Source organism: Colius striatus, chromosome 22, assembly GCF_028858725.1.
Source record: "Colius striatus isolate bColStr4 chromosome 22, bColStr4.1.hap1, whole genome shotgun sequence".
Classification (NCBI taxonomy): domain Eukaryota; kingdom Metazoa; phylum Chordata; class Aves; order Coliiformes; family Coliidae; genus Colius; species Colius striatus.
The window spans coordinates 3,221,857-3,234,856 of NC_084780.1; the positions used below are offsets into that span (position 1 = coordinate 3,221,857).

Sequence of the window (13,000 nt, forward strand, 5' to 3'; positions counted from 1 at the left end):
GAGCAGCTCCACTCCATTTGCAGCACTTGAGACATGGAGACTTAGGGCAGGTGATTCAAAAGCCTGTTTGGAAACAGCCTCCAGCTCCTTCAGGGCTGAGCTGGGTGCTGCAGGGGATGGGGATGGCTCTCATCCCTGAGGGCTGGTGCCTGGCAGAGGTGGGAGGAGGCTTGGGAAGATCCTCAGCCTTGGGCTGCTTTCCTGGGGACTGGAGCTTGTGTCTGGCTGGGCCACGGATGAGGACGAGGAAGGGTCGGGTGGGCACAGCAGGGGATGCTTGGGGGAGGTGGGGACTCAGCGCTCAATAGAGGGGCTGTTTAAAGAGCAGGTTTCTCCACAAATCGGCTCAGAGTTTAGCTCAAGCACAGCTTGCAGGGGTCTGCTTGGCTCCCTGTGCCCTGAGGCAGACATGGGCTGTGGGTGCATGTGAGGTTTGCTCCCCTCTGAGCGCTGTTTTAGGGCCTGTCCCACTTCTGTCAGCTCCCTGAAGAGGCGACAGGCTGGGCTGGGGTCCCAGGGCCTCCCTCCAGCCCTGAGCCCTCACCCTGCTCCTTGGGGCAGAGTGAGCTGGGGCCCTGCTCAGCCCCCTCTGCCTGGACATGCTTTGGGCTGAGCCAAAGCTGCCCACGGGCCTCAAAACCCAAGTGAATCCCAAATGTAGTCATTAGCAGTAAGGGCAGCGCTGGGCCGTGCCGCTCCCCGCCCGCAGCCCGGCGTCCTCGTCACGCTCCTGCTTAACGACCCTCTCCCTCCTCTCTGTCTCTCCCTCCCCTCCAAGGCCTCCAGCCCAAGGACCCGAAGCTCGAGCTCACGCCTCCACGGCCGCTGTGGCCATGCCGAGCCCGCTGCCCTCCCGCTGCCGGCCGGGGCCTGGCGGCAGCCGCCGAAGGCCGCAGCCATGAGGCCTCCCCGCGGCAGCGCCGCTCCCTGACCGCCGCCGCCAGCTCTGCCCCAGCACGGCCTCGGCGATGAGCGGCGGGGCTTTGGCCGCGGAGAGTCTCTCCTTCTGCCTCCTCCTGAGCGCCTGGAGCTGGGGGTGGGCCGCCAAACCCAAAGGCCAGGGTTACCCTCACATGAACTCCATCCGCGTGGACGGCGACATCACGCTGGGGGGGCTGTTCCCCGTGCACAGCCGGGGCACGGAGGGCAAAGCCTGCGGGGAGCTCAAGAAGGAGAAGGGGATCCACCGCTTGGAGGCCATGCTTTTCGCCTTGGATCGGATCAACAACGACCCCGAGCTGCTGCCCAACATCACGCTGGGCGCCCGCATCCTGGACACGTGCTCGCGGGACACGCACGCGCTGGAGCAGTCGCTGACCTTCGTGCAGGCCCTGATCGAGAAGGACAGCACCGAGGTGCGCTGCGTCAGCGGCGGCCCCCCCATCATCACCAAACCCGAGCGCGTGGTGGGCGTCATCGGCGCCTCGGCCAGCTCCGTCTCCATCATGGTGGCCAATATCCTGCGGCTCTTCAAGGTAAGGCTTCAAATAACAACCCTTCAGCTGGAGTCCTGGGGTCAGTTCTGGGCTCCCCAGCTGCAGAGGGACAGGGAACTGCTGGAGAGAGGCCAGTGCAGGGACAGCAAGATGCTGAGGGGATGGAGCATCTTCCTTGTGAGGAAAGGCTGTGGGACCTGGGGCTGCTCAGCCTGGAGAAGAGACTGAGGGGGGAGCTCAGCAACACTTACAAGTACCTAAAGGGTGGGTGTCAGGAGGTTGGGGCAGCACTTGCTTGTGTTGTAGCCAGTGACAGCACAAGGGGTGATGGGATGAAGCTGCAACACAAACAGTTCCACTGAAACATAAGGACAAACTGTTTCAGTGTTGGAGTGAGGGAGCCCTGGCCCAGGCTGCCCAGGGAGGGTGTGGAGGCTCCTTCTTGGAGCTCTTCAAGACCCACCTGGACACGTTCCTGTGTGACCTGACGTAGGTGGGAGCTGCTTCTGCAGGGGGTTGCACTGGATGAGCTCTGCAGGTCCCTCCCAACCCCCCCATGCTGTGACTCTATGATCTATTTAACCCCAACGTTTCCATGGTCCCTTTTCCTCTCCTCCATCCCCAGTCTGACCCTCTGTGCATCCCACGTTGCACATAAATGCAATGTATATAAATGGTGGGTGTCAGGAGGATGGGGCAGCACTTTCTTCTGTTAAGTGACAAGACATCAGCTGGGACACAGGCAGTGCCACTGGCACAGGAGGAGAAAGTCCTTTGGTGCTGAGGTGAGGGAGCCCTGGCCCAGGCTGCCCAGGGAGGGTGTGGAGGCTCCTTCTCAGGAGGTTTCCAACCCCACCTGGACACGTTCCTGTGTCCCCTGAGCCAGGGGAACATGCTGTAGCAGGGGCTGGATGAGCTCTGCAGGGCCCTTCCAGCCCCCACCACTCTGTGTACTTTTGGGGTCGTGCTGCCCATGCCATGGCACAGCTGGGGGCTGAAGCAGGGAGCTGTGTGTGGGCTCATCCCCTCAGCCCCACGTGGCACAGCAGGACTGTGGAACCTGTCATTAACTCTCCTCTGGCCCAGGCTGCCCAGGGAGGGTGTGGAGGCTCCTTCTCAGGAGGTTTCCAACCCCACCTGGACACATTCCTGTGCCCCCTGAGCCAGGGGAACCTGCTTGAGCAGGGGCTGGGGCTGGATGAGCTCTAAAGGTCCCTCCCAACCCCCATCATGCTGGGTTCCTGTGATTCTGTGAAAACCACTTGGCAAAAACACCACGTGTGGGGGGTGTTTTCTGTGGTGTTCCTCTGCCTGTGCCTCTTCCTCCACAGCCGGGGGTAGGTAGGAGCTGGAGTCTTTAAAACCTTTCTCCTGCCTCCCTCCCCCGGGTCCCCAGGGATTTCTTCCTTCATCCACCTCCAGTGACGATGCTTTTAGCAGGAGGATTTTTCTCTCTTCTCCCTCAGCTTGGTGGTGAGGGGAGATGCTGCTGCTGCTGGTGGCAGCGGGGCTGTGGGAGGGAGGAGGATGGGTTGGGGAGTGGGCTGAGGGTGGCTGTGGGGTGGGATAACTTGGGTTGGAGGAAACAGTGAGGAACTCATCCCACTTGCCCAGGCTGTCTCTGTGGTCAGAATGGGTTGCTCAGGGCTTGGTTGTGGTGGCTTTTGAAAAGCTCCAGAACTGGAGAGGGTGCAGCCTCCTGGGGAGCTCCTGGAGGGTTTCTGGGGTGCAGCCCTCACCCCACTTCTCTGGCTGTTACTGGAGGGAACTTGGCTGATCTACAGGAGTGGTGTCACCTGGGAGGGGTGAACCTGGGGAGATCTTAGCTGTCCTGCTCAGCACCCAGGGTGTAAGATGCTCTTTGCCAGCCTGGAAGACACGCTGGGCATCTCCCTGCCAGGGGCTGGCACTGATGTATGAATGCTCTCAAGTTGCCTGCAGGCAGCTGATAGCTGGGAGCATCTCAATGTACCCCACTGACACCAGTTATGGGGGACAGCTCGATAAGGGGATGTGGGTTACACCCCTAAAATATAAGGTCAAAGCTTGGGGCTGATGGCTGGGGAGCTGCAGGATGGCTGGGATGGAGCTGATGGGTGTAAGGACAGCGGTGACCACCGTCTGGGCTGGGGACACTGGTCCTGTGCCAGCAGCCCGGGGTGGGATGGGGCTGGCTCTTCCCTCCCTCCCTCCCCGTTGCCTCTCGGTGCCAGCCCCAGGAAAGCCGAGGAGTTGGTAATTACTTTCCCTCTCGCTGTGCATTTATTTATCTGCAGCACAGTCCCTGGGCTAGAGGGAGTGTTTGAACAAGAGCATTCCCTCCGCAGGAATGTAAACACTCCACACCCCCAGCAGCCCTGGGAGCCCCGTGCTGCCTGGGGAGCTGAGTCCCAGCTCTGCCTCCCCTCCCAGACCCCAAACCCATCAGTTCTGCAGGACTGATGCCATTTCTCTTCTTCTCTTTCCCCTCTCCTCTTCCTCCTCTGGCCTGCTGTGTGCTGAGAGCTCCGGGGGCTCTCCTGGGAGGGCTGGAAGCTGTTAGTGAAGAGGGGAAAAGCAGATTGCTGATGGAGTTTGATTTTTCTGGGTCTCTTTTTTTAAAGCCTGTTAATGTTGCAGGCAAGGAGTGAGAGGGTTCCTCAATAATTAAACTAATATAAATTAGAGGGAGCAGGAGGAACTTAAAAGCTATTTGCTGAGACAAAAAAGATTGAGTGCTTGCTTGGGAGAGGAGGAGGGAGGCAGGCAGTGGGAAAGGAGGCAGGAGAGGGATGGTTGGAGGAGTGGTGGGGGGGTTCCTGCATTCTCTCTAGCTTTATTATCTTTCTTTCTCCCCTTTCTCCTCCAATTTGGATCTTTTGGCTAAGCAGCTATGACCTGTGCTGGAAGGCTGAGACTGAGCTCAGATGCACCCCTGCCCCAGCCCTGCACCGGGTGCTGGAGCCACGAGGGTCCCCAGTGACTGTAAAACCCAGAGCTGACCTCAGCCCAACGTGGCAGGGAGAAAATGCACATCCCTGGGTGGGTGGGTAGAGGATGGAGACCTCAAACCAACCCCCCCCCCCCCCTAGGAGAGGCCAGTGCAGGATGAGCTCAGCCCTTCCCAGGCAGCAGGGAAGCAGGGTGTGGGTGAGGGGTGTGCTTGTGGGGGAGTGCAGAGTGGGTCCTCAGCCCAGGGCCATCATTGCTGTGGGATGGAGGGGTCTCACCCCACCTCTCTGGGCACTGTCCCGTTGCTACAGCGCCGGGGATTTGGGGGAGGGGCTCCGGGAAGCTCTGCCCCCCCCTTCCCACCACGACCGGAGAGCTGCTGCCTCTCTTTGTTATTCAGATGGTGGGTTTATGGCAGGGACATGCTGCCAATGAAAATAAGGCAACTTCCATTTCCCAGTGCTGCTGACCTTTAAGCTCCAAGCGTTTTCCTTCCCGGGCAATTGCCTTTGCCTGAGCCCTGGGGAGTGACACTTGCTGGAGCTCTGGCTCTTGCCAGGGATGGTGGCACAAGGTGAGCACTGCTCATGTCCCTCCGTGCCAGCAGCCCTCACCCTTCCCCCAGCAAGGGGATGCTTGGGGCCAGTGCTGGGAGCTGGAACAGGGACCTGTTCCTCACACTGGGGCTTGGTGCCCCCTCCCCAGGGGAATTTCAAGGGCCCTTTAAAGTACCTTGATTTTTACATCACTGAAGTGGTTCTCCACGAGGGTTGTGGCATGTCCAGTGAGCAGCACAGGCACAAAATCAATCAAGGAGCCCAACAAGGTGAGGGGCAAACAGCTTTCCACCCTGCCCACCCCTGCACCCATCAGATCCCAGGCAGGAGTCACCCACACCACCTTCCCTTTGCCTCCCTGCAGCTCCCCATGCCCTGCTCCAACACTGCTAGGTGCTCACAGCAGATCTGCATCTCACTGTGCTGGTGCTGCAGAGCCTTGGCTGGGAGGGGGGGTCACAGCAGCCCCCCCAGTTTATCCCCAGGAGCTTGGAGCAGCCCCATCCCTGTCTCTCACCATATGCATGGTGGAGACAGCTACCCCTTCCTCGGGATGGCACTGTCCCCCTCTGTGATCCCTCTGCCCACCCCATGCTTCCCTCCTGTGCATCTCTCCCTGCTCCATCCCTGCACAGCTCACCAGCCCTCCCCAGCCACTGGTGAGCCCTGTCCTTCCCCTGCCAGGGCTCATGTCCCTCCCTGCTAGGGCTCCTTTCCCTCTCCTACCAGGGCTCATGTCCCTCCCCTGTCAGGGCTCATGTCCCTCCTTGCCAGGGCTCATGTCCCTCCCTACCAGGGCTCATGTCCCTCCCTGCCAGGGCTCATGTCCCTCCCTGCTAGGGCTCCTTTCCCTCTCCTACCAGGGCTCATGTCCCTCCCCTGCCAGGGCTCATGTCCCTCCTTGCCAGGGCTCATGTCCCTCCCTGCCAGGGCTCATGTCCCTCCCACGCTCCATAAATAAATAACATGTCCTTCGTTAGCTGCTGCTGCCTAATTAAAGCTGTACATCAGTGGAACAACTTGCAGATGTGGCATCCTCTGTCCAAGCTGGTTTCATCACTCCTCATAGCTCTGCCTGCAGAAAAACCTTCCTCCACATCCCTGCTCTCGGCTCCTTGCGATAGCATCTCTCTGGCGTCACTGCAAGAGCTTTCTGGCATGCTCTGGCTCCTTCCCACCCCTTCCTGCCAGCTTTCCAGCCCCAGCTCTACCCACTTGCTCCTGAACCATCACAGCAACAATAGTGTAAAAGGAACCAAGTCTGTCCCTTGCCAATGTGATGCCCTTAGAAGCTGCATAAGGTTTTGTGTGCCTTTTGCAACCCCATCCAGAAAGGGCTGGGATGTGCTAAAGCCCGAGGGCTCAGCCAGAGTGAGGAGCATCCCTGGTGAGAGAGAATGGACTCAGCACGTGCTGGATGCTTTGAGGAGGTTGTTTTCTTTGTGGCAGCAGCTCTTTTTAGCACAGGGGTGTTGTACTGCATGAATAATTGACCTACCAGGAGGCCAATGTGTGTTGTGTGCGTGGCAGGAGCTGGGGGTGCTCAGCACCTGCAGGGACACTGAGAAGGAGGGGAGCAGAGCTGGATCAGGCCCCTGTGCTGAGCCCCTCAGGCTTGTGTCTGCTCCCCATTGTGGGGGATGTCCTGAGGCTTTGGGATGGGGAGGGGGTGTTGCTGCATTCAGCACCAGCCTTCCCTGCTCAGTGGGTAAATAACCTTGGTGCAGGTGGGAAGGTGGAAATGGGCTGGGGGATGCTCTGATGAATCCTCTGCTCCCACCACTTCATTTCCTTGTTCTTCACTGGCTTTATGAAAACAAATTGCAGCTGCCTGGCTCCCCTGGGCTGGCACTGCCCAGCTTGGCCAGGAGCAACATGAGGCCAAAGGCAGGAGGACTGGATGAGTCCCTGTGTGCCCTATTCTAGGTGCTGCTGCTCTGGCAGGGGGGCTGCACTTGGATGAGCTTTGCAGGTCCCTTCCAGCCCTTCAGATTGTGTGATTGTGTGGGTGGCATCTGTGGCTCTCTGCACAGCCTGCTTTTGGAAGCTGGGGATTTTTGGGAAGAGAGATACAACCACCCTCTGGCAGCTGCCTCCCCGCTGCAGGAGGCAATTAAGAAGCTGCTTTCTTCCTCATTGCTGGTTTTACATCTGCCGCTGGCCTCCCTTTGCTGAGTCGTCTCCTTTCAGCATCAGCCCGTGCCAGGGCTGCCCAGGAGCTCCTCCTGCAGCTGCTGTGCCTCCCAGGTCTTTATTTCTTGACAAGAGACAGATTTATTGGAGGAGCCAGAGCAGCCTGTGCCCGGCTGCTGTCAGCCCCGGTGTCGGAGCTGCTGGATCTCCACGCTTGGTTTAGCAGGTTGTGGTGAAGGAAGGGGCAGGTTGAGGAGCTCCTTGCTCCCTGCCCTAAGCTGTGTCCCCAAACCGTGTCCCCTGGAGCGTGGTTGTTGTGTGTCACCTCAGAGCAGCTGCCTTTGGGTGGCACCAGAGCTGGGAAAGGGAGGAATCTGTTCTCAGCTCCTCGTCGTGTCAGTGAATCGCTGTGAGACCCGGGGAGGCTCCTTCTCAGGAGGTTCCCAAACCCACCTGGACACGTTCCTGTGCCCCCTGAGTGAGGGGAAGCTGCTGGAGCAGGGGCTGGATGAGCTCTGCAGGGCCCTTCCCACCCCCAGCACGCTGGGATTCTGTGTGATTGTGATGCCTGAGCAATTCACCTGCCCCGTGCAGTGGGAGCAGTTCCCCTCCCATTTCAGGTGGGGAAACTGAGGCACAGACCCTTGCTAAGCAGCCCAGGGGCTCTCCACATTGATGCTGAAGGCTGGATCCTGCCTTGGATGCTGAGCCTGATCCTGCAGTCCCAGGGAAGGGAGAGCAGAGCCCCATTAGGAGCTCGCTGTGTTCTGCTGAGGTCTGCCCATCCCTCTCTCTCCTCCAGCCCCTGCAGTGCTTTACTCTCTCCCTAATTAAAAGCTGCCATCCAAATGGCTCAATGATGGAAATTCTAATTAAATCAATTCCATCTTCTCAGTGAACCAGAGGTTTGCATAAGATGTGCATGAAATTAATAATGATGGTTAGGGAATTAGCTGCTCCTGACCCTGTTTCTGGCATGAGGAGGGGGGAGAAGGTGAGGTGGGGGGAGGCTGCTGCAGGAGCCCCTTCTCATGGGAGAGTGTGGTGTTGGCTCTGCAATGGCCCATCTGGTGTTTGGGCCCCTTCCCTCCTGTCTGCTCAGGCTGATGGTGATGGTTTAAGCCTCAGCTGGGGCTGCACTGAAATCGCTGCCTTTGCCTGTTTCTCCCCAGCCTGGAGGGATTGTGGCCAGTGGCAGCACTGAAGATGCCACAGCAGCTCAGAGGCTGGCAGAAAGGAAAGGGGACACAATCCAGCTGCTTTTGCAGTGCATCTGGGGTCAGTCCCACCAAGCCATTGGGCTGGGAGGAGCAGGATGATACCCCCAGTGTCAGCTCCCATCTGGCTCTCTTACCCTGAGGGGTCTTTCCCCAGGCTAGGGGGGCTCTGGATGATGCTGATTCTGCTTTTGGGTTCAAAAAAAGGGAGGAAGGAGGTTTTTTTCCCCCTGCCCTGGGGTTACTCCCCAGTCTTGATGAGACAAGGGGCCCTTGGGGTGCAGGAGAGCTGATCCCACTGATATCCCAGCCATCATCATGGTGTTTTCTCCCCAGGCTGGAGATGAGCCAGATGAGGTACCACCAGTGCCCAAATATGCAGCAGAGATGTGTTTGCAGTTCCCTCTCCCCATCACATCCTTCTTCTTTCTAAGAACCTTTGAATTTCTTGCCAGAATTTTGCTTTTATGGCCCTAAAAGGACTTTTGTCTCTTATCAGTGAAAATAGCTGGTGCCAGGAGTTGGGCTGTTGTAGAGCAAGAGATCAGAAAGGCAGAGAGGGGGGGAAAAAGGGACAGAAGGCTACAAAATGGACATTTGGGAACTGGTTTTTCATTGTCACTGCCATCCAAGGCTGAGGAGCAAGAGAGAAAAGCACTTCCCATTGGTTTGTTGCAATACAGCATCCAGTTGGCAGCCTGTAGAGCAACAGATGCCTTCCAGGCTTCTCTTTCCATCAGGACAGGACACCCCAGGGGTTAAAGCCAGACATGCCCCAGCCCTCTGAGCTTGGTGGGAGGTGGGATCTGTTGAAACTAAACCCCTCTGCAGTGCAAAAGGCTCTTGGCAAGGCAGGGTTACATCCCTGCCCCTCAGTCTCCTTTGCCCTGGGCATGCTTCATGCATTGCCTCCAGCCCAAGCCCAGCCTTTGGCCAGCACTGCTGCAGGTGTGAAGCAAGGAGGAGGGAGGGCAAGGAGGTGAGGAGCAGCCCCCCATCCCTCCTTTCCCCCTCCCCATCAGGAGTGATTGCCAGACCCATGCCTGAGCAGCACTTTAATCGAGTCTCCAGGTCACAGATACCCAAAGAGCAGATCACAGCCCCTCAGAAAGGAGCACAAAGCACATTGGCACACAGAGTGATCCTGTTTGTGCCTTGATAAAGGTTTCCTCCTTTCCCTCTCCTGCTCTTTCTCTGTCTCTCCCTGGTTTTTTTCATCTCCTGTTTTGCAGGTAGGTGGAAGGGTGGTTGCTCCTTTCCAAGGGCCTCTTAGCATTCAGGTGGAGTCGTGGGTTTGTAACACTGGTATTGCATTGAACAGAGGGAGAGGGGGTTGGGGGAGTGGAAGAGGGGAAAATAACAGAGAAACAAAGGAGAAACTGTGAGGTGCAGCCTGGGAGCAGGAGCAGGGGAGGATGAGGTAGGTTGTGGGGGTTGGGAGACCCAGGAGGGGCTGACTCTGGTGCAAATCTCCCCATCCTTGGGATGCCACTACCCCCCACCCCCCCAGGCTCCCAGCAAGGTGGCTTGATCTTACAACATGAACCAGGACCCCCCCAGAGCTCTCCTGTCCTCTCCAAGCCCACCCAGGTATCTTTGGGTTTGATTAATTAATTGCTTAATGGGGAGTGGTGATGGGTGAGACCAGAGGCAGCCTGAGTTGATTTGGGCATCTGGCATGACCCAGGGACCTGGTGATCCTGGGGATCTCTGGGATCCATTGCAGCCCCCCATGGCTCTGGCAGTGTTTGTGCTGTGTTCCTGCAAGCTGACATTACTGAATCATTCCTACACTGGGTTAGAGGGAGCAGGAGAGAGAAAGTCCTCTCAGAGCTGGTGATTGCTGTTCTGTGCCTGCTTGCCTCCAAGGCAGGGGATGGGTTGGGCTCAGCCATGCCTGTGCCTCCCTGGTTTGCTCTGTCCCAGCAGTAAAGCAGCAGCTGTGGGAAGGTGAGAGGGCAGTGTGTGGCCAAACCCTTCCCATGACAGTGCTGGCTCCAGAGAGGGCTGTTGCTGCCCTGTAGCTTCACCCCTGTGATGATATCCCTGATGAATTTAAACCCCTCCCCTGTTATTTTTGCTCTGCCAGCCCTTGCAGTGTGCCAGGCTGTGCCTGGGACAGGGACCTGCTTGGGTATGGGGTGGGGTGGGGGATAATGGATGGGGCTGTCTCGAGTATTCTGGATGTCTTTGGTAGGGAGCCTCATGCTAATGGAGAGAACCTGGGCTTGATAATTTAATAAGCCTTTTCCATCTTGAAGATAAATGAACATCTGTGGTGTGTTTTGGAGATGTAAAGTGCTGTGTAAGTGTTAAGCATTGCATGATCCTGTGGTGCTCAATCATCCTAATGCACTGTGTGAGGGGTGGCAGCTCTGCTCAACTTCAAGGCCTTATTTATGGCTTTGGTAGACAAGACCTGGTGGGATGGACTTGAATCTGTCCTTCCTGGGGCAGGAAGCCAAGGAGAAACCTCAGCAAGGCTGTTCTGGGGCAGCAGTAAGGTTTTGTGTTTGGCCTCTCCTGTTCTGGGCACATCTGATACTGAGGAAACTCTTCTGGGGTCCTGCTGGGTGTTCCTGAGCTTCAGCTGCTCCCTGAGCCCAGACAGACACCTCCCAGGGCTGGGCCAGCCTGCATGGCTCAGGTTTGTCACCTGCCCTCCCTGGGTGCTGCTGGTGCCTTCCCCCAGGCAGCACCCAGAGGCACCCACAGCTCTCGTGCTGGCTGGCACGTGGGGAGCATGGAGGGGAGATCAGAGGAGGCAGGCAGGCACGTTACATGCAGGAATGAAAGCCTGGGGTGCTCTGAACCTCTCCCTGCAGAGCCCAGGGCTGCCAGGCTCCTCGATGCACCTCACAGGGATGTCCTGGTTGTTGCTCTGCCCTGGGGCTGGTTTCTGTTGTTCCTCAGGAGATCCTGGAGCTCTTCTGACCTGCTGGGCTCTGCCCAGCCAGGCATTTCTGTGGGCAGGAGTGTAAAGCAGCAGCTTTGTGCTTTCTGATGGTTTTCCTTTCCCCCTTCCCAGGTGCTGGTTTGTGTGGGCTTAGCCCACTCAGGAGGGTGCAGAGGAGATGTGTGTCCCACTATCAGTTGGATTTGTGTCTCACATACTCATTTATGGGTGGAAATCACCAGATCAAAACCTTGGTGTTGCCACCAAGACCCAGTAGAGCTGATCACACTCCCTGTCTCCCTGCTCTTGACTGCTGTGGAACATCCCACATCCATTTGCTGACATGTGCTCCCACTCCATGGTCCACCTTGATTTCCACCTCCCTTCCCTCCAGAGCAGGGCTTTGGGAGCATGAGCAAGGTGAGAACCTTGCAGTTGGGTGCAGATCACCTCTTTCTCCTGATGCTTTGTCTTTCTCCTCCCCAGATCCCCCAGATCAGCTACGCCTCCACTGCCCCTGACCTGAGTGACAACAGCCGCTATGACTTCTTCTCCCGTGTGGTCCCGTCTGACACCTACCAGGCCCAAGCCATGGTGGACATTGTCAAAGCCCTCAAGTGGAATTATGTCTCCACCTTGGCCTCTGAGGGCAGCTATGGTGAAAGTGGCATCGAGGCCTTCATCCAGAAGTCCAGGGAAGATGGTGAGTGGGTTTCCTCCCATGGTGAGGGCTCAGTGTGGGCTTTGGAGGAGAAAAGGCAGTGGATGGGGATGGGGATGGGGATGGGGAGATGCATCTGTTTAGGCTTGGCCTGAGCTGGGATGTGGCTGTGGTGCATGAGCAGGGGGGGATGGATGGAATGGTTTAGGGGACAATCCTGAGCAGTGCAGGCTTTGGGGCTGCCCTGGTGATTGCAAGAACAATGTGGTGTCCAGCAAGGATCCAAGCTCTCCAGCAAGGATTGGGACCAGCAATCCCAGGCTGCTTTGTTGCTGCCAGCTCCTCTTAGAAGGCATCTGAGATACTGTTCCCTGCTCACTGGGGAGACCTTGGAGCTGATGGCTGCCAAGCTGGTGTAATCCCCCTCCCTCCAAGGCTGAGACACAGCACTGGGCACATTCCTGAAGAGAAGACTTTTACAAACACTCCCAGGCTTTCAGAGAAAATAAAACTGGCACCAAGGCTTCACCCAGTTTCAGTGGAATTATCCCTGAGGGCAGGTGCTTTAACTTGTCTGTAGGCTTTGGACAGGCAAGAAGTCCATGCTCAGCAAAACTCTTTGGGGAGGATTTGTCTGGAGCCAGAAAGCATTTTGCTGACAGGAGCACTGGGATGCTTAGGGGGGATTAGCAGCCTCAGGAGCAGCACGAGAGCTCGTGGGGAGCTGAGCGTCAATCCCAGGGCTGGCTGGGGTGCTGAGGACCCCCGAGTGTTGCTGCTCTGGGTGCTGAGCCTGAAGCTGCCTGAGACTCCATGGTGGGATTGGCACAGCACCAGAGTCTCTCCTGGCTCTGGCATGGCTTTGCCTCTGCAGCATCACGTGCAAGGGGCGAGCTGGGAGCTAAAGAGTGTTTTCTGAGGCAGTTAAAACCCTGCAGCGCACAGGCTGCTGCCTATTACTGGCTTAACTGTATCTGAATGGCACATTAAGTTCTGGCAAGATCAGTGGGACACCAGCCTATCTGGAGTTAGTCAAACTGTGTTATGGCCTTATAAATGGATAAAGGGAATAAAAACTTGGAGGTGACGAGCTCCTAATCAAAGGCCTATAAATAGGAGCAGCGTTGATTCCGTCTGGCGCGGGGAGCCGGCTGTGCTTTTAATATGCA

The 13,000-nt window shown here is 57.3% G+C and overlaps 1 protein-coding gene across 1 annotated transcript in view; it reads left to right on the top strand.

The window, feature by feature from the left end:
* The first annotated feature begins 968 nt into the window (after positions 1-968).
* The window catches only part of GRM4 (glutamate metabotropic receptor 4), a 48,462-nt gene continuing 36,430 nt past the window's right edge, over positions 969-13,000 (top strand). The window contains exons 1-2 of the mRNA XM_062013441.1: positions 969-1,475; positions 11,657-11,873. Coding sequence (XP_061869425.1) covers positions 969-1,475; positions 11,657-11,873 — 724 coding nt within the window. The remainder of the gene's footprint in view (positions 1,476-11,656; positions 11,874-13,000) is intronic.